Source organism: Psammomys obesus, unplaced genomic scaffold, assembly GCF_907164565.1.
Source record: "Psammomys obesus unplaced genomic scaffold, mPsaObe1.curated_primary_1811, whole genome shotgun sequence".
NCBI classification, from domain to species: Eukaryota; Metazoa; Chordata; class Mammalia; order Rodentia; family Muridae; genus Psammomys; species Psammomys obesus.
In genome coordinates, this window is record NW_026596131.1 from 3,147,671 (window position 1) to 3,167,160 (window position 19,490).

Sequence of the window (19,490 nt, forward strand, 5' to 3'; positions counted from 1 at the left end):
AAGAGGCTTACCTGTGACGCGGTAGTGGTTCCTGCAGAGGCTGAGGTATTGGGCCTAATTGTGACGGTTGCGGTCCTGGGCTGGAATGAAGTAAAGGTCTGCTGACTTGGACCTGTTGTCGATGGAATGATACCCAGGACTTTCTGCTGCACTTGGACCACGCCTTCAAGAGAGACGAAGAAGACATGAACCACTACCCTCCACGGAAAGAGTGAGGCGCTTCTTGGTGTCTGAGGAGAAACTGCGTGTGGTGGGTTGCAGAGTGGCTACACAGAATGTGAGACCTGACGACTGAGACCAGTGAGGAGGAAATGGAGTGATGGCGACAGCATGATCTGGCGAGGGTGAACTCAAACTCTGCGAGGTTCCCTTACCTCCTTGTGTTGCTGGCACATTTACAGCGACAATCTTGCTGTTTGCAGGAAGTGGCAATTTGGTAATTACTTTTCCTGCCATAGTGACGGGACTGCCTGTAATTTGGAACGTCTGACCTGTGCTGGCAATGGTGGTAGCAGAGGTGGCAGCTGTGCTGGTGGCTAATGGGGTATAAGACATTTAATGAGCTTTAGACTTTTAAATAACCAGCAGCGTACTGACTTCTAGGAAGGGCACCGATGCGTGAAATGTGGCCCGTTCTGTAATGATAGAAACCTCCTCTCTGCTCCGAGTGCGCCATGTGGGTACTGAAGGTAAGGACTGCAGAGAGGGGCTCCACAAAGAGCGCCTGTGACAAATGACTGCCACAGCTGGCCTGTCAAGCAGTGGCAGAAGCAGAGCAACTCTCTCACGAAATGAAGGTTAGAAATGCTTTTCCCAACCCAGAAGAAGAGCAATGTTTCATTCACCCCGGCTCTACCTGAATTGGATTGGCCTTGCTTCACCCACGTGGCAAAAGTTTGATGGAAGTTCTTGTTTTGCTGGAATGTGACTGTGGCAGGAGATCCAACTTTTGTGGCTAGCACCATCTTTGTTCCAGGGGTGACTGAGCCACTCAAGGGAGCCACCATCACCTTCTGAGCTGGGGAGACGGTGCTGCTCGTGCTGTTTGTTTGGGACGTGGTGGACGCTACGACTGCAGGTTTCTGCTGCTCCAAGCGTTTCTGAGAGTCAAGGAGAGGAAGCGTGAGCTCCGGTTCTCCACAACAAACCCCATGCTGTAGGATGTCTGGATACTGAACTTCCAAAATGAAAGCATGCCTGGCTAAGCTTAGCCTGAACCCTTCACGAAGGTTCTAAGCCTCTACATCATTATACATTGTTCACAAATAAAAAAGTTAAATGATTAAAATGCTCCAGTGTTAAGAGTGGGAAGTCTTACTGGAGACAGGACCCCGTGACTCAGTGTGAGCAGGAAGAAAGGGGTGGGCCTGACAAGGCAGCTGTAGCTTAGGTTAGCCAATCATAAAGATCATGATGGTAGGGGTTTTTTTTGTTTGTTTGTTTGTTTGGTTTTTTTGTTTTTGGCTTTTCCATACAGAGTTTCTCTGTGTAGCCTTCTCTGTTCTGGACTTGGTTTGTAGAGCAGGGTGGCCTTGAACTCACAGAGATCTGAGGTCTCTGCCTGCCCAAGTGCTGGGATTAAAGGCGTGCATCACTGTGCCCCACTGTAGTTTTTATTACTACTATTCAGGTCAGCAAACTTATGATCAAGCTAAATGGAAATTAAAGTTTTGAGACATTGTTACTGTTTATTTAGAGTCAGGGTCTCATTCTGTAGTTCAAGTCAGCCTGGAACTAACGCTATGTAGTCTTGAACTTGGAGCAATCCTCCTGCTCCAGCCTCCTGAGTACTGGGAATATGTCATGGACTATGTAAGTACATGAAAGGTACTATAAACGCTTTATATAGAAGGGAAAAATCTCATCATCAGACACCAGGGTTACTAGGGTTACAGCTTATTTGGTAGAGTCCTTGCCTGGCATGTACAAGGCTCTGGGTTCATTGTTCTGCACTGCAAAAAATAAAAATGAAAACAAAACAAAAAGCCCATAGAGTAAAATTTCATACAGTGGGCACATCTGTAATCCCCACTCCCAGGAACATTTTCAAAATTGAGACCAGCCAATGCAAAAGAGCAGGACACACTCTCAAAAACCAGGCTAGGCCTAGTGGCACATGCCTTTAAACCCAACAGGGTGAGGTAGAGGGAGGTGGTTGTTTGTAAGCTTGAGGCTCGCCTCCTCTATACACAGAGTTCCAGAATAGCTAGGGCTACACAGGCTCTGTCTCAAAAACTAAAACAACAAACAAACAAAAATCAAAGCAAAAAAGGTGGAAAAGACAATTTGTATGATTTTTTATTTGTTTTGTTTTTTCGAGACAGGGTTTGTATGTAATAGAGCCCTGGCTGCCCTGGACTCACTTTGTAGACCAGGCTCTCCTTGATCTCACAGAGATCCACCTGCCTCTGCCTCTGAGATCAAAGGGACGCGCCACCCTGCCCACCCAACTTGTATGTTTTTAATTAAAGACTGCTGGAATTTATCTACAGTTTATCAACAGTGGTCTAACAAGAAACAGCACAGGCTTCCAAGTATGAAAATTTAGGTAGGACAAACTGGATGTGTAATACTGCACTTAGCAATACTTCTCACTAAATCAGGAAGCTGGCACTGTGAACACCAAACATGAAGAGACTCAGGCTCAGACAGGCTGTGCAATCAGCTCATGACGGAGCTGTGATTAAGCCATTAAGATCCACTCAAAAGGGTGAGGCAGGAGGGTTGCCTTGAGTTTTAGGATGCCTGAGATACAGAGTAACACCATCTCAAAACCACAGACAAGAGCTGAACATGGTGGGAGGCAGAGGCAGGAGGACTCCCATGAGTTTGAGGCCACCTGGAGGTCTGGGAGAGCCTGAGCCACAGGAGACCCTGTTTCAGACTCTACTGAACCCATATCCCAGGGCTTCACCTCTCCTCTATAGTCACAGCCCTTCTATTTGGATTGTTTTTGCAGACAGACCATATGCTTGAAGAGAATTTGAAGTATTTCATATTAATGCTTATTTATTAGACGTGAAGGAGCTTAGTTTTGCATACTCAGAGACATCATCTGATCCAATTAGTTCACAGAAAACAGAAGAAATGGAACACGTAATTAAGAGTATTTCAGTAGGAGAAATGCATTAAAAACTTGAAGTAGCAAATTAAGAAGTGCCACATTAGGTTGTGTTGCAGAGATGACAAAACTTAACACCAATAAAAGCAAAGAACAGAACAAGTAGCCAGTTGCTATAGGAACAGTTGCTTACGATTTTTCTGTACATTTCCATGGAGGAATTAAACACATAACCCCAAAGTGCTATTTAACCAAAGTTTAAGCAAAGAGAAAGATGCATAGTAAATTGAAAGACATGCTTTATAAAACATGAAAAAAGAATGGCTTGAAACCTAAAAAAATAAGCATTGACCGCAAAGAACTCAAAGCCTCAGTGAACTTCCTCACCAGCCACATTAGAGTTTAGCAGGAAAGAAATTCTTTCTAGAAACTACTCAGAGAATTGTAACAACAATAATCAAGGGATTCAATCCCTGCAAGCATGTGCACCATTTGCAGAACCACAGATTCTTGTATCACAGAGGTATTATCAGGAAATGAAACATGAGGCACACTTTTAAAAGCCTCATGTAAAGCCGGGTGCAGCGGTGCACGCCTGTGATCCCAGCACTCTGGAGGCAGAGGCAGGCGGATCTCTGTGAGTTTGAGGCCAGCCTGGTCTACAGAGTGAGTCCAGGACAGCCAGGGCCACTCAGAGAAACCCTGTCTCAGGAAAACAAATAAAGCAAACAAACAAACAAACAAACAAAAAAGTGAGTATATAATTCCTGGGCCTTTGTCTCCTCAATTGGGCTAAACGGTCCCATCTCATCCTGTCCCATCCATTTCTCCTCCCCTCTCCCCGTCAGCAATCCCACCTGCTGCCCACTGACCTTAGCCTGCTGCTCCACCGCTTGAGCCTTTTCTTTCTCCACTCTGTGGGGGAAAAGGAGCAACTATCAGACCGTTTATAAATTACATCTGGCTGACTAGGCATCATATGTTTAACACTATTTCTGTGTTAAATGAACATTTAAGATGATTTAAAAATAACAAATACATATAATACTAACACACTAGATTTAAAAACAGGACTTAAATAAACTACCCAGAATTAGCCCGTAAATCAAAAGGTAGAGAAAAATTAATCAGAATGGATTAAAGAGACTATTACTGTTACAATTGTCTAGTTCTGAAGCTACAAAAGCTTCAAACACCTGACAGGGTGCTAACTGGTTACCTCTCAGCGAAAGCCCTGATCTCCCAGAGTTCCAGTTCCTCTTCCGCCACCCAGGTTTCAATGATAACTGGGCCCGTCTGCTTGGGTGTTTCTGGTCTCTTTGGCCGCAGCGCACTTGACCGAAGGCCTTTCCGCTGAGGTGTGGGTGTTTCTTGGTGAGAGAAATCAGAATGTTTTCAGCAATACTGTTTCTATGGAGTTCTTCTGACATCTCACATCATCATGAGGCATGGTGGCTGGCAAGCCACATCTTTTAATTTAAGACATAGTCTGCTATAAGCCCAGGATGCCACCAACAGCCAAACTTTTCTTTTTAAAAGGCAAGATACTGTAAATCCTCGAGACCACACAGACCAGAAGGTCTACGCTGCAAATCTAGACCAAAGTGCCTGTAGTAGGAGAGATGGCTCAGTGGTTAAGCCATCTGGCTGCTCTCCCAGAAGATCTGCGTTCAATTCATAGTACCCAAACGCAACAGCTCATAACTCTCTGTCCCTCAGTTCCAGGGGATCTGACACCCTTACACAGGCACACACACAGGCAAAACACCAACACACATAAAATAAAGATAAATCATTTTTTAAAAGAATCAGCAGAAAAACAATGTCTGAATTACATACAGCCGTGTTCCAATCAAACTTCACTTGGAACAGCAGGCAGTGGTCGGGGCTCACAGGCCACAGGAAAGGGCTGGTGTGCCTTTACATCACCTTCTCTGCCTGGAACTCTGCTCCTTATCCTGTGTCCACATGTAACTAAGAGTAAGTCATTGTTGAGACTCCAACATCAATACAATTTCTGTCGAGAGATTTAGTATGCTGCCATTTTTCTAGCTATGACACGGGGGTACAGAAGATGACCATCTTTGAGGGACTCGCAGGAAGCAAGGCTAATAACCATGGGGGAAAGAAGGGGCTTCCCTTTCTGCTGTGCTTGACTGCTCCCTCTTCTTCTTCACCAACACTGCCCTTCTATGTACGCTGCGGCATGGTGAGAACTCCCTATGGAACCCAAGCCATGGCATCTTTCTGATTGAGCCCCCTGATGCACCGCTGCACTCACGTTGTGGGTCACAGCGGACCTCGATCTCTGTACCCCCAAAAGACTAAAGCAAGCCTTACAGTCTTTCACAGCTAAGACGGCAGTACCCATTCCCCTGCGCAACACTGGGGAGACATTTACCCAACATAAAAAGGGGATCCAAAATGCTGAAGAACATGCAAAAACCTTCCAATAAGATTTAAAACACCAAGCTGGGCATGGCACACACCTGTAATCCAGCATTCAGAGAGGCAGAGGCAGGCAGATCTCTGTTAGAGACCAGCCTGGTCTTCAAAGTAAGTCCAGGACAGCCAAGGCTACACAGAGAAACCATGTCTTGAAAAACAACAATATCTAAACCACTCTAAAGAGGGATAAGAACTGAGCCTTGTCCAGTGCTGAGTGGCAGTAAGTTCTCAGGGAGCAGAGCGGCAGTAGAGCCAGGCCTGCACAGAGCACAATGGTACAGGACAGTGACTCAGGAGATGCTGGGGTATGCCAGGAGAAGACCTGCTGGGAAGGCATCTCCAACCTACGCTCTGCCTACCAGCTGAGCTACCAACTTTGGTGCCTGGATAGCAGTATTCCATTATCCCCAGAGCCGAAGCTACTTACCAGTATTCTTTCAAATGGGTGTTATTCCCCAGCGTCATTCATTAAAATAAAGTCTAATATCAACAGATGTATAATCTAGGGAGAATAATTTTTAAAGTGTTTCTTTGTGAAGACCTTTTCTCTTCCACACTTACTTTTTTTTTTTTTTTATATTTATGCACATGTGCAGGTCTCTTATATTATGGATACTTATGTGCTTGTGTGAGCGTCTGCATGAGTTAATATGCACATACATGCAGGAACCCATGGAGTTCAGACAAAGGTCTCAGAGCCCCTGCAACTGCAACGTGTAGGTGCTGGGAACTGAACCTGGGTCCTCCACCAGAGCAGCAAGCACTCTTAACTGCTGAGCCATCTCTCCAGGCCCTCATCTCCTTGGTGTTTGAAATAGGTCTCACTCTGTAAGCCAGGCTAGCCTGGGACTCAAAGCAATCTCCTGTCTCCGTGATTATTTTTTATGTTCCTTAATACAGGAGCAGTCTGTAGTGCCAATAAGGAATTTAAGGAGACAACTATTACCAAACTTCAACTAACAACCAAGACATTTTTCTATGTCTTACCTTTCGGTGCTTCTGGAACTCCAATGGGACAAATGATCTTCCTGATACAATACTCAGAACGAATGCCGTAAGGACCCACATCACGCCTCTTAATTATCTCTGTGGTTGTGATTTCAGTTTCAGAAGTTTCTATGGGAACATGATTTACACATTTAATAACCACCTGGAATATGAGGACACTTAGAACATGTAGCTGTTGATACGTCTTTAAGGATGTGAATCCGAAATGATGTTTTAGAACATCTGGTTTATTAATAACCACAGCGTTACTGCTTGGTTACATTAGCTGAGTTTCTTCCTGGTGAAAGTTTCAAGCATAGTCTTTCCAGCCTAAGGTGCTGCTGTTTGTTTTTAAGTTAGGGTCCTCATGATGCAGCTAGGCTCCTCATTCCTTTCCTTTTTGATACAAGGTTTCACTCTACAGCCCAAGGTGGCCTAGAACTTGGTGTGTAAGCCCAGGCTGGCATCAAACTGGTGGCAATGCTTCTGCTTCAGCATGAGTAGCAGAAGAAAAATTAAGTGGAAAAACAAAAATAAAATTAAAAAAATGTGTGAAAGGTCCAAGCTAACCCCCAGAGGCAGCACTCAATCAAAACAATGCTTGAGGTTACACTATAAGATAATAACTATCATTTGAAAACTTAGTTGGGTCTGTGTGTGCTGACTCACCTATAATGTGAACCTTGCCCTATAACCTTGATTGCGTGGCACCTGAAAACTTGAGAGTACACTTCTATACATGCTGGGCAAGGGCTACAGCCACAGACTCCTTTCTAATTTCTTGGCTTTTTTGTTTGTCTGTTTTTTTTTTTTTTTTTGGGGGGGGGGGGGGGAGCGGAGGGAACAGTTCTTCTAGCTGGCTTTGAGCTAAGTAGCCCAACAGGTCTTTAAATAGATCCTCTTGCTCAGCCTCTTAAGCAGCTGGCATTATAGGCCTTACTGTCAGGTCTGGCTACCTCTTTTTGGTACACAGTCTCATGAAATCAAGGATGGCCTTGAACTCACAGGTGAAGATTACCCTGAACCTTTGATCCTCCTGCCTCCTGCTTCTCAAGTTAAGGTTATAAGCACGCGACGCCATAACCTGGTTATGCGGTGCTAAGAACGCACCTCAGGCTCTATACATAACATATGTACGCACTCTAGCAGGTAAGCTCCATCATTGGTCCACACCTTTTAAACTTAAAGTCCGACTCCCTTACCTGTCCGTGTAGTCCCTCCTCCTGGAGGAGCCTTGGCTGCCATGTCATCCCATCTCAAACTGGCCCAGAGTAACCGTAACATCAGGCTCACTCCTGCTAAGGACTTTACCGTCTGAAGTCTATACCTGAAAGAACAACCCAGATCAACTGCATATAGACATACAAACACATACCCATTCACTCTCTCTTCTCTTCCTCTATGAAACTGAAAGACATGTTTTTGACACTCACTATGTACTCAGCATTTGTAACACAGTTCTGTAACACTATGATATTACAGAGTCTTTAAAATAACACCTTTGAGTTACTAGGATAGTGTGCATTTAATAACTTTAAATCATGGAGGTTCACTTCCAGTGCAATATAAATATATAAGGCACTTTATCTTTTTTTTTTTTTTGATTTATTTTTCATATATGTGTGCTCTATCTACACGTATACCTGAAAGCCAAAAGAGGACATCAGATCCAGAGATGTTGGGAGCTACCAAGTGGTTGCTGGGGATTGAGTTCAGGACCTCTAGAAGAGCAAACAGTGCTCTTAAGCACTGGACCATCTCTCCAACCAAGTTGTTTCATCTTAAGATGGACAATTAATAAAGATCTTTTCATTAATTTACTAAAATATCTGCATGACAAATTCTGGAGAATTCAGTAACTGTGTTACTAAATTTGATAGAGGAGTCTTGGAGACAAAAACCATGATGAAATAGTTTTTGATAAAACAACAACAAAAATCTGAATGTCAAAGAGTAAAACAAAACTGAAACACTCTGCCAACACAAGACCACCTTTCCCAACAGGAAGGAATTCTGTCCCCACGGTGGCTCTTACAAACATGAGCTCATGCGCACTACACATAATACGAAGAGTGAAAATGCTGCCAAAGTTTGGAGTCCTAGGAAGAAAGCCATTACAGAAAGCCGCAGCCTGCACCAGCCACTCAGATGAAGAGAAGGGAACCTGGGCTCATGTTCTTTCTTAAGCATGAGTGTGAAGTTACTGAATATACTTTTCCTTTTAAAAGTAATACTCAAAACATATCTGAAAATGAAATTACTCAATTTCACTGAATATTTTATCCTAAAATGGAATTCACTGTAACATCAATTAAAGCAGCCAACAGCTGTCAATTCCCTATTAAGACCTGCATAATCAGATTTCCTTTTGGATATTCTCACACTACATGAAGTGAATCTATAGGCTGAATGCAGCATAGAGAAAGCTTACATAATGAAAATAATTTCCCCCACTAGCAGGCAGACAGTATGTCTTAGGCCAACCTTGCATGGGAAAGGTGGTCCTTTCTCTATTACTATCATTTGAGAAAATGAATGTGAGATGGTAAAGCTCTAGTCAAATGGTTACTGTGCCTGGCTGATTCCTAGCTCCAACTGTGAAATGTTTTTTTCACATAACAACCTGGGCAGAGCCTTTAAATTAGCAGCAAGATCCTGACTAGCATAGAGATATCCTGAGAGTAATAGTCACTTTCAGGGCATGCCACACAGAAAGCTTTGTAGAAGTTTGGTATGCCAGAACAAGCTATTCCTTTCCTTTCTTTTTCCCCAACACAGGATTTCTCTGTGTAGCTCTGGCTGTCCTGGAACTCGCTTTGTAGACCAGGATGGCCTTGAACTCTGGCTCAGACTAAAGGCATACACCACCATGCCTGGCAAGAACAAGTACTTCCTATTCTCTCTTCCCCTCTACTGTTCTCTAGAGTCAAACAATAACTTTGAACCCTCTCTCCACGGGCCTTGACTCACACATAACACCCTCTACTTTCCTGAGGACAGAACCGAGAGTCTTGTACATACCAGCAAGCCTCTACCAATGACCAATATCCCAAAGAGCAACGCTATTTTAAAATGCAGGTAACATCAGTGGATAAACGCATCTCATAGAGTCTGCTGATTCATTCACTCACACATTCATTCATTCAAACAATGGAGTGTCAGTGTGTCAAGACTGTGAATGAAGCTGGGATAGAAAGTTTGTTAGACTCTACCTGTTAAGAGCTGTAAGAGAGGTTAAGTACATAGGTCTGCAAAGCACATCTTAATCGGACATATGGCTGGCTGACTGAAGGCAAGGGGCACACACACAAGAAGGAACACAGTGTGTAAAAGCCACACACTTGTCACACGCCACAACCTGTGTTGTTATGGCCAGAGGGAAGGCGGTGGGCACAGTTGGTAATGCATAGAGAAGAAAGCAGAAGTCAGAAGGAGCTATGCCGGAGAGAAGGCTTAAAGAAAAGTGTGGGAAACTAGATACCAAGGCTTCCCATTCTCTCCTACTGATTTTCAGGTGAGACACGCTTCCCCCTCCTTTCCCTGTAGTCATCAGCACGTCCCTCAATCACTCAGAATAATCTCAGCAGACACGTTAGCAGGATCCCTCTAGTATCAGCCTTATGGAGAACAACTGCCAGTTCAAAATGACAGTGACATATAGTTATGCCCAGGAAAACATGTATAAGGAAATGTGTGTACAGAGGTCAAAAAGTCTTCACTGCATCCATGACACATAGCGCTCAGCTTTAACATTACATTTAAAAATCTGCACTACACATGCTGAGCCTGCATGTGTCTTGACTACTTATGAGGCTGAGGTGGGAGGACAGGAATTTGAGGCCAGCCTGGGCTGCACAGCTAGACCCATCAGAACCACCGTTCAACAAATAAATAAAAAGTCACACATCAGGTCTTAGAAACACCTGAGATTCAAAAGCTAGCATAAAAATACACTTTACATGAATAGTTCTGTAATAATAAATAAATAAATAAAGAATAACACGGGGTTTTTTGTTTTGTTTTGTTTTGTTTTGTTTTGTTTTTACCCAGGCTTCTATTAGTCAGAAGAGATAAATGTTTATTTCAACTTCAACAATTAAGAATGTACAGGAAGGTATTTCTTTCCATTAAAAAGATGACTGACCAAACAGATATGATGCATGCCAGCGCAAATAAAAACACTGTAAGTCAAGGCGCCCACACTACAGCCATGCATGCAAGGGCTCTGGCACCCCATTAGGATTGGGACCTGTTTCTCCCCAGGCTCAGAGAACAGCACTTCCCAGCAAAACTACCTTTCGTTTCGGAACACAAGGAGCATAAAGGCCAGGCCCCTGCCTGCCAGGGCATCTTAGTTCATCTACTTGTATGTACACAGTAACTTTTCCAGTGGGAAAGAAGTTACCTGCAGGACAGTCAAGGATGCACTTTGGGACCGCTCTCAATGAAGAAAGCAAAAAAGTGCAGAGCAATCCTACAATTCCATGAACTGCAATGAAGAGCTCCTTGATTCCCTGCAGGATTCTGCAAATCCTTCACTGCAGGCCCTGCAGAGAAAGTGTACTTTTCAGCTGTCTCTAGTGTACGGGCATGAAGTGAAGACATCTTACTTCAAACCAATGATGAGGTATAAAAACGTGCTCACACAAACACTGAGTGGTCACCAGATTGAATGATTCCTCTAGGGAGGGCTCATAGTTACATGGCTTTTGTGGTCTTTTCTGACACTAGCTAGCTGACTGTAATATAAAGGTCATAAAGAAGGAGGATGTTAATGGAAGCTGAAATATTAAGACACTGAAATGAAGTCTTAAGAGAGATGATGCTCTGCTCAGTAACTAGCTGGAACAAATAACCATAAAACCAATGCAGCCTACAGCACTGCTTTCCAGGCTCTCTGTTCTCACTGCTTACATTCATCCCTCTCAACAAGGGTGAAAAGATAGACAGAGACATGAAAGGGACAGAACACGGATAAGCAAGCATGTGAAAGCGAAAAGCACATGAAGTGCTCAGCTGGGGTCAGGAAAACCAGGTGCTGTGCTTGACCTGGCCTCTGTGGTCATGGACAAATTACTCTATGTCCATAGAGGAACTTCTGAGCCCTCTTCCTACTGACAAATGAACACAGGCTAACAATTGTCAATACTCTAAACTTAAGATTCTAAATAAGACTATTTCGGCATTTTAAGACATTCCTAAGGAAATTACAGTCTATCTTTTCTTTCATAAATAACTGAGAACTTCAAAACAAATTTATCAGATAAATTAGTTTCACTATGAAGGCACGACATGACGGTCTTCTTCATGAATCCCGGGAATTGGTAGCCCTATTCAGTAGTTGCCATGGTGTTAAGCAAAAATAGGCAATAACCTGGAAAGTTAGACCCTAAAAACAAGTGTGGCATTTCCTTTTCTTTCATGGAAGTTAAAATGGACATGCATGTTAAAAGAATCCGGTCTATTTCTGGAAAGTCCGTGGCTTCTGGGTAACTTTAGTATCAACGTACCACTGGCTGGCCATGCTAGCAACTTTCTGTATCTCCTTTCCATCACTAACCCTGGCCATTACACATGTGCTTCCTCTCTTCCGCCATCTCATTTTACTTAGAAATGAAATTCAAACAAAAACAAAAAATGCTCTTTACAAAGCCCACCCCCCAATAATGTTTTAAAGGACATACCTCCATGTGATACCAAAGGTCGGTCTAGGAGAAGGATATGGCCATATATCCAGCGCAGGTTTTGCATTATAATTAAAGTAAGGGACTTCTCGGATCCCTCCTTTCCTGGCCAGCTTTTTCAAGTCATCGCTGGGCAACACGAATATGCTCTTTTTGCTGCTCTTGGTAACGAATTTCCTGTAGGACGGCAGGGCTGTTCCTGAGCGGGTCTTCCTGGGTCTTGAGAACTTCATGAGCTTTACTCTGTCTCTTGTGGAGTACTCTTTGCTCACTGTCATAGATGTCACCAGTGTGCTCCCTGCCGTGGTCAGGGCGTCTGTGACTGTCGTGGTGACCACAGTTTTGCTCTGCTCCTTTACAGAGACGGTGTCCACACCACTGTCTGTGGAGGGTGTGCAGAGCTTTGTCACAGTGGTAGTGGTAGTTGTGACAGTGGACCTGGCACAATTCTCTGTGGAAGAAACCACAGTTTGCTTGTCCCCTTTTGCTACCTTAATGACAGTTTTTGATTCTGTGGCAACCGTCGACGTCATTGTGGTGACTTCTGTGATGACCGTTTTCCTTCTGGATTCTCCACTGACGCTCTCATCGTTGCTGGACGACAGACCATTTTCATCCATCAAGTCCTCACTAAGGGTAGAGCCCTCTGTCCCAACGGGGGATGGAGTAACCTTCTTACCCTCTGGACCTTCCGTTTCCATGTCTTCCACCTGGTTTAATGAGCTATGTTCTGAATGAGGGGCTGGGGGTATGGTTACCTGTGTACTGTCAGGCGCTTTGGTGGCTAGTAGGACATGGAGGTCATCTTGGTGATTCCCTTTGGCATCTGAAGAACTCAGTGAATGTGAGTTGGTTTCTGAACAACTGTTCTGTTCATTGAAATCTTCCATGATGACGTCACCATTGACGAAAGGCTTCACAGCAGATTCTTTAACAGCCAGTGACTTGACATTTCCAGGGATGGCTTTATTGATATTATTGACCTTTGGTTCAGCAGTACCACTCACAGCTTTACTGTCAGAGCCATCCTTCACACACTGTCCCTTGAGATACCCTTTAGTTTTACTCTCTTTGCCATTTATTTGAAATTTATTTGCCTTCTGTCCTTTCTTTTCAGACTCTCTATTTTCATTATTCTTTTTGTCAGTGGTATGTTTTAGGCTTGTTTGGTCGGTGCATTTGTTAACTGGTCTCTCATCCAGTTTTTGGTTCTGGACTGTTTTTTTACCATTTGATTCAGTTACCTTACCCTGTAGTTTGTCTTCACAATTTTCAGTGGATTTAGAAAGTAACTCACATTTTGATGGCTCTACACTATGGACACCTTGGTCTGGAGTTATGAACTGCTCATTGCTATTCTGAACAATCATGTCTTCTTCATTACTACCCTGAACACACATAGTATCAGAACTATTTTCCAAAGTGCTATTATATTTAGAGTCACAACCTACTTTCCCATCGAAGTCCAATGCTTTTGGTAAGGACCGGACATCTCTGTCAATGGTACTTTTAGGTACTGATGCAGGCAATGTACTCTTGGAAGAAGACACACTGCTGCTGCTATCTTCCTGTGAGGGTGGTTTCTTGCTCTGATAGATGAAATTGCCAGCATCATCTGCCCTGGTTGGTGTAGAGTCATCAATCAAAGAGTCACTTCCTTTTGTTTTAGTTTGACTCAGCTCCAGCCCCTTACCGGCAGGTTCAGAGAGACTGGTATCTAGGTCACTGTCAACAGAGTTCTGTCTCTGACAGTTTGGCCCTGGACTCTGAGTGGAGACATCATCTAATACTTGATCTTTTGAATATAGTTTGTTTGTGCTGAGACTAGGACCACTGATGCCAAGAACCAAGGACTCACTTTGTGAGCAACCCTGGCCCACGTCTGCAGGGCTAGCCTGACTTGGACTGGGGGTTTGTTCCTGTCTAAGCAAGTCACCCCGACATCCTTCAATTGCTTTTGTGGATATTGGGGATTCGGAGGAGCTTTTCAGAGCGCCTGTGGGGGACTTGCCTACCCCCTTCAGGCCGTTCTCCAGCTTTAACTTTTCAAGGCGCTGTTTCTCTTCCAGTGTAAACTGTCGAATCCTCCGTTCCAGAAGCCCGTCCAACTTAGAGGATTTTGTTTTCTTTTTGTAACTAGTCCTTAGATGGAACCCCTCACTGACATTGACCACGTCCACTTGCGTGCTCTCCTGACAGTCCACATGTGACTCTGTTTTCACATTATCATCGATCTCCATTGGTTCTTCCTTGAAGGACTTGTCATTATCAGAATCTAAAAGTTCTTTTACATCTGTAAATTAAAGACATTGATAAATACGTAATTTTTACTCTGAAATTAGGAATTCATGAGACTATTTTCATTTCTAGAAGTATCTACTTTTGTTATTTTTACTTAAAAATAGGTCATGGACACTGTTAAATTGTAAATAGAATTTAAAAATAGATACACTTCAAATACCAGATGTTTCTGATTTCTGGTACCTAAATTGATGGGTTCCATGGTGGAAAATGACATTATGTCTGCAGGTATGGTCAGTTATCAACTGTGTTGCCCTTGAGGTGTGTTATCCGGCACTGCAGAGGTAGAGGCAGGCGTAGCTTGAGTTTGAGGACATGCTGGGCTACACAGCAAACTAATCTAAACAAAAAAACCTAAGAATCATCTCTATTTTATTATTTGAGACTGACTGTCTCAACTGAACCCACAGCTTATCAATACAACTAGTCTAGGTAGCAAGGCTCTGACTTCAAGTGCTAGAATTATAGGCAAGCCACCAATGCCAAAGTAAAGTGATATGTACATGGATTCTGGGAATACAAACTCCCAATCCTCATACTTAAGCTCCAACCACATGATCCAGTATGCCATCTCTCTAGTTTGCTTATGTGAAAGAAAACAAAACAAAGCAAAAAAAAAAAAAAAAAAGTTTAAAGCATTTTTATTTATATATACCTCACTGGTCCTCAAGTTTCTCAAAAGCTTAAATATGGTGTTTCCATTCAATCCAGCAATTCCATTCCTTGATATAACCTGTATCTACAGAAATACCTGTCCACAGAGCTGCTAAGATGGGTCACTGGGTAAAGGCTTCCTGTTAAGTGTGTGAGGATCTGAGTTTGATCCCTGGAACCCACAAAAATTAAGTAAACTTAATGTTAAAAAAAAAAAAAAAAAAAAAACCAAAACACTCAAACATTAGCTGGTTATGGTGGCACCTTTAATCCCAGTACTCAGGAGGCAGAAGCAGGTAGACAGCTCTACGTTCCAGGCCAGGCTGATCCACACAGTGAGTTCCAGCCCAATCAAGAGTTACACAGTGAGTCCCTTTCACAAACAAACAAACAAACAAACAAACAGAAAAGTCCCAATTATTCATTGATCAATGACTAGACAGATGAGTTGTGGTCTACCAACGCAGTGCAGTATTCTTCGGAATATGCTCCAAAGTGGATTAAAGGAGAAAAGCAGATTGCCTGATTACATTGAAATGAAATGTCTAAAACAAGACAAATAGACAGAGAATAGACGGATGGGGCGGGACCAGCAAGCAACTTCCTTTAGCATGATGAAAATGTTGTCAAATTGTCCTCAGCGCTGAACAAGTCTGTGAACAGCTACAGCACTTACAGATTAGCAGGGTGATTTAACCGCCCCATGAACCATGCTGACATGAGAGGGCACGGTGCGTGGCCTGGGAAGCTGGCCCAGGGCACTCCTCCCCCTGCCATCCCTCCTGACCCTGCTTACCTTGCTCCTTCTTCTCAGGCACCTTGGAGAACTCCATTGCACTATCATCTGCTCCAGCTGTAGCATTCCCATCTTTTGCCTCACCTTTCTCAGAATCACACTCTGTCTTAATTTTTTTTGGACTTCTTGGACTTTTTCTTTTATCTGATTCATCCTTATTTTCATCCGTATTATTTTTGGCTGAAAAGAATCACATGTGTGGCCACAGATATTCTGAATGTAAGTTTTTAAAAGATTTTTTTATTTATGTGTATGCCTGTATGTCTGGATACATATCTGAGCGCAGGTGCCCTGAGAGGCCAGAAGAGAAAATCAAAGTCCCTACAGGTAAGGGGGTTAGAGCTACTGAATGTGGGTGCTAGGATCCAAACTCTAGTTTCTACAAGTGCCCTTAACCTTGGAGCCACTCCTACAGGCCCCTGACATTAGAACTGAATGTATTTAGTTCAGGTGAAGCCACCAAGTACTACCTGATAAGTACAGTTCACTGGTTCTAATTAAAATACAGATAGCTCTTGAGGAATGACACTCAAGAATGACCTCTGACCTCAGCATACACAACACACACAATGGTGAGCTTTACACACACACTCTGAGCTTTACAACTCAGAATACTGGCATCCGTCAGAGGGCCCCTATTCATTCCCTGTCTGAGTTTATATGAATAATAACTCTGAAAATGTCAACTAGTATTGGGGTGGTCGAACCGAAAAAAAAAAAAAAATACAGGTTTTGAAAATAATATTGTAATTTCATGGCTGAGAATTTTTAAAAATTATTCTCTCTCATTTTTCTTTCACTTTTCTTTCCGCTTGTTAAGAGCACCTGAGATTTTTGCAGAGGACCTGGGTTCAGTTCCCAGAACCATGGCTAAAAGTGGCCAACAGCTATCTCTAACTCCAGGGCCAGGCGCCTTCATACTCTATTCCTGGCCTCCATGGGGACCAGGTATAAACATATGGTGCACACAGATGCATGAAGGTGGAACACTCATATACACGAAATATAAATAATCTCAAATACAAAAATTAGAGCTTCTAACAGTAAACCAAACCAGTAATTTCCCATATACTATGAAATCCTAAGAAATAACACCACTCAAAAGTGGTTCTATTAAGAGAAAAACTAAGGCAGCAGTGGTAGTGCTGGCGGAGGCGGGGCAGGAAGGTAGTCTGTTGAATCTGAGGTCAGCCTGCACTATAGAGTGAGGTCTAGGACAGCCAGGACTATACAGAGAAACCCTGTCTTTAAAACAACAACTACAACAACATCAAAAGAGAAAACACAAACAAACCCAAACCACCAGCAATGGAAACATTAAAGATTTCATATAAGCTGGATCTATTAAAACAGTTGATGACTCACTTCCTTCAAAGGGCTTCCTGTAGTTTACATTAGTATTGCCAGGTAATTTTGGAAGAAACCTATAAACATGTGTTTTACTAATCCAGCTCCAGCCGCCATACCCTGTCACTCTGTATTCTTCTCCTTTCTGTTTCCAAACCTGGTAAAAATGAAAGTACAATGGTTACACACCACCCAGAGCAAGAGAAGTATCTGTCAAACAAAGCTAAGAATCAGGCAAACTGGACCAGAGAGATGGCAGAGCGGGGAAGGGCGAAAGGCCCATCATGCCTGATGACCCGAGTCTAATCTTTGGGACCCACACGATGGCAGCAAGAGAACCAACCCCTACAAATTATGCTGTGACTCTACATGTGCATGCTTTCTCTCTCTCTGTCTCTCACATTCACATAAATAAAATTATAATAAAAGAAGCATGCAAATTAATTAAAATTATTACATCAATTTTCAGTGGGAATCTAATTTTTTTTAGAATCTAAAAGTTTTTGAAAGAACTTAACACTTTGTATTTTTATTGCTAGTTTCAACAAATTGGTCTCAAATTTTAAGAAAACAATGCCTTACAAAAATTACAAGTATTCACGACACCTCACTAATGCAGAATGACTGCATTCAAATCTCCATGACAACACTCGGAAGTGGCATCCTGTCGCAGAGCACAGTGACAATTACCTGATGTTTCACGGGGAATGTGTATTTTACCCATGTGGCTTGCTGCATTGTTTCCTCCTCCTCTTGTTTTTTCTCCTTTTTTTTAACTTTCTCCTTTTCTTCCCTTTCAATTGATGTCATCCTGTGTAACCTGAGAATACATGAATTTTAAAAAACCTATTTAATTAAAAAAACTGTATTTAATTTTGAAAAATAAACAAAAAAAGATACGAAAGTAAAACTGAAAATTAGGACGAAACCCAGAGTGCTTAGTTACAACCCTACATCCCAGACACACTCCAATAGACAGGAGTAGGCAGATGAGCATTCCCTAGGAGAGATGAGAGCAGAAAATGAGCAGTGAAGAGGAACAGCCTTGCCAGACACCCGCCAAAAGAAACATTAGCGCTTTGTTCTTGTAGTGACCCATGCACAAGCCAACACTTAAGGATGTCCACTGCAGCCATGACAAACAGAACTGAACCCACACAAGCCACGTAGACTATGGCTTTTAATTTGCAAAACCAGATACTCAGAGACCTTTCATGCCAGATTAAAGCACGGGTCTTGCATATGCTGGGCAAGCACTAAGCTTTTTCACATCACAACACCTTTTCATTTTTTAACTTTTGGCTTTTCAAGACAGGGTTTCTTTGTGTAGCCTTGGCTGACCTGGACTTGCTTTGTAGACTAGGCTGGCCTCAAACTCACAAGAGATCTGTCTGCCTCTGCCTCCTCACATGCTTGGGATTACAGTTGTTCACCACCAAGCCCGGCACAATACAATTTGTTAAATTAATAAAATTCAGGTGTGGTAGCAAAAGCCCCTCATCTTAGCACATGAGAGGCTTGATGCTTGAGTTTGAGGGCACAGCAAGCTATGTCATGACCATCTGCTTCCCACTGTACTGAGGAGGCTCTGTGCCCTGCTTTCACGCAGCTTCAGCACACAGCTTCAGCCTCTGCTCACTCGGATGACAACTGTGGGAGGTGTGAAGAGAAATACCTGGTCCCTGTCTCAGAACTAGGGAGTCAAGCAATTGACACAGCAACACACCTAACAGCCTCAGGCACAGGAGTTGGGTGTGGCTGTGCCACCACCAGCTGCTTCCATGGCTTCTGTCCTCCTGGGACCAGCTCCAGCTCAGAGGCTGAGCCATCACTGCTGCTGGAGCAGACTGCTCTGCTGACAATGAGCAGGAGAGCATCTGGGCCAGATGCCCAGCTTGGGCTCTTGGTTTCTGACTACAGGGAAACAGACCCTTTCTCACATTAGCTACGCTTTGCTTTCGTATAGTTCACTTGTAACGTGTGCTGAGTAAAATGCTATTGCTCTGGCTGCCACCAACAAAGTCTTCATGGGGAGAGGCAGCAAGACAAAGAAATCTGTAGTTTAGCTATGTCTGTAGGGTAAAACGTCCTGGACACTACTGACGACTGGAGGCTCAAGACAGCCATGTCAGGACAGGACCACGCAGACCCAGTTCTCATTAACAACACTCTGGGGGTGCAGAGGCGACACATTTTCCTTCCATTCTCCATA

The 19,490-nt window shown here is 43.3% G+C and overlaps 1 protein-coding gene across 5 annotated transcripts in view; it reads right to left on the minus strand.

The window, feature by feature from the left end:
• The window catches only part of Bptf (bromodomain PHD finger transcription factor), a 103,660-nt gene that overhangs the window by 24,480 nt on the left and 59,690 nt on the right, over positions 1-19,490 (minus strand). For all 5 annotated transcript variants that reach the window (XM_055592073.1, XM_055592072.1, XM_055592071.1 and 2 more), the window contains 10 exons: positions 17,969-18,098; positions 17,297-17,435; positions 15,932-16,111; positions 12,181-14,473; positions 7,699-7,823; positions 6,497-6,625; positions 4,281-4,431; positions 3,934-3,976; positions 857-1,100; positions 12-163 (listed from right to left, as the gene is read on the minus strand). In XM_055592073.1, coding sequence (XP_055448048.1) covers positions 12-163; positions 857-1,100; positions 3,934-3,976; positions 4,281-4,431; positions 6,497-6,625; positions 7,699-7,823; positions 12,181-14,473; positions 15,932-16,111; positions 17,297-17,435; positions 17,969-18,098 — 3,586 coding nt within the window. The remainder of the gene's footprint in view (positions 1-11; positions 164-856; positions 1,101-3,933; positions 3,977-4,280; positions 4,432-6,496; positions 6,626-7,698; positions 7,824-12,180; positions 14,474-15,931; positions 16,112-17,296; positions 17,436-17,968; positions 18,099-19,490) is intronic.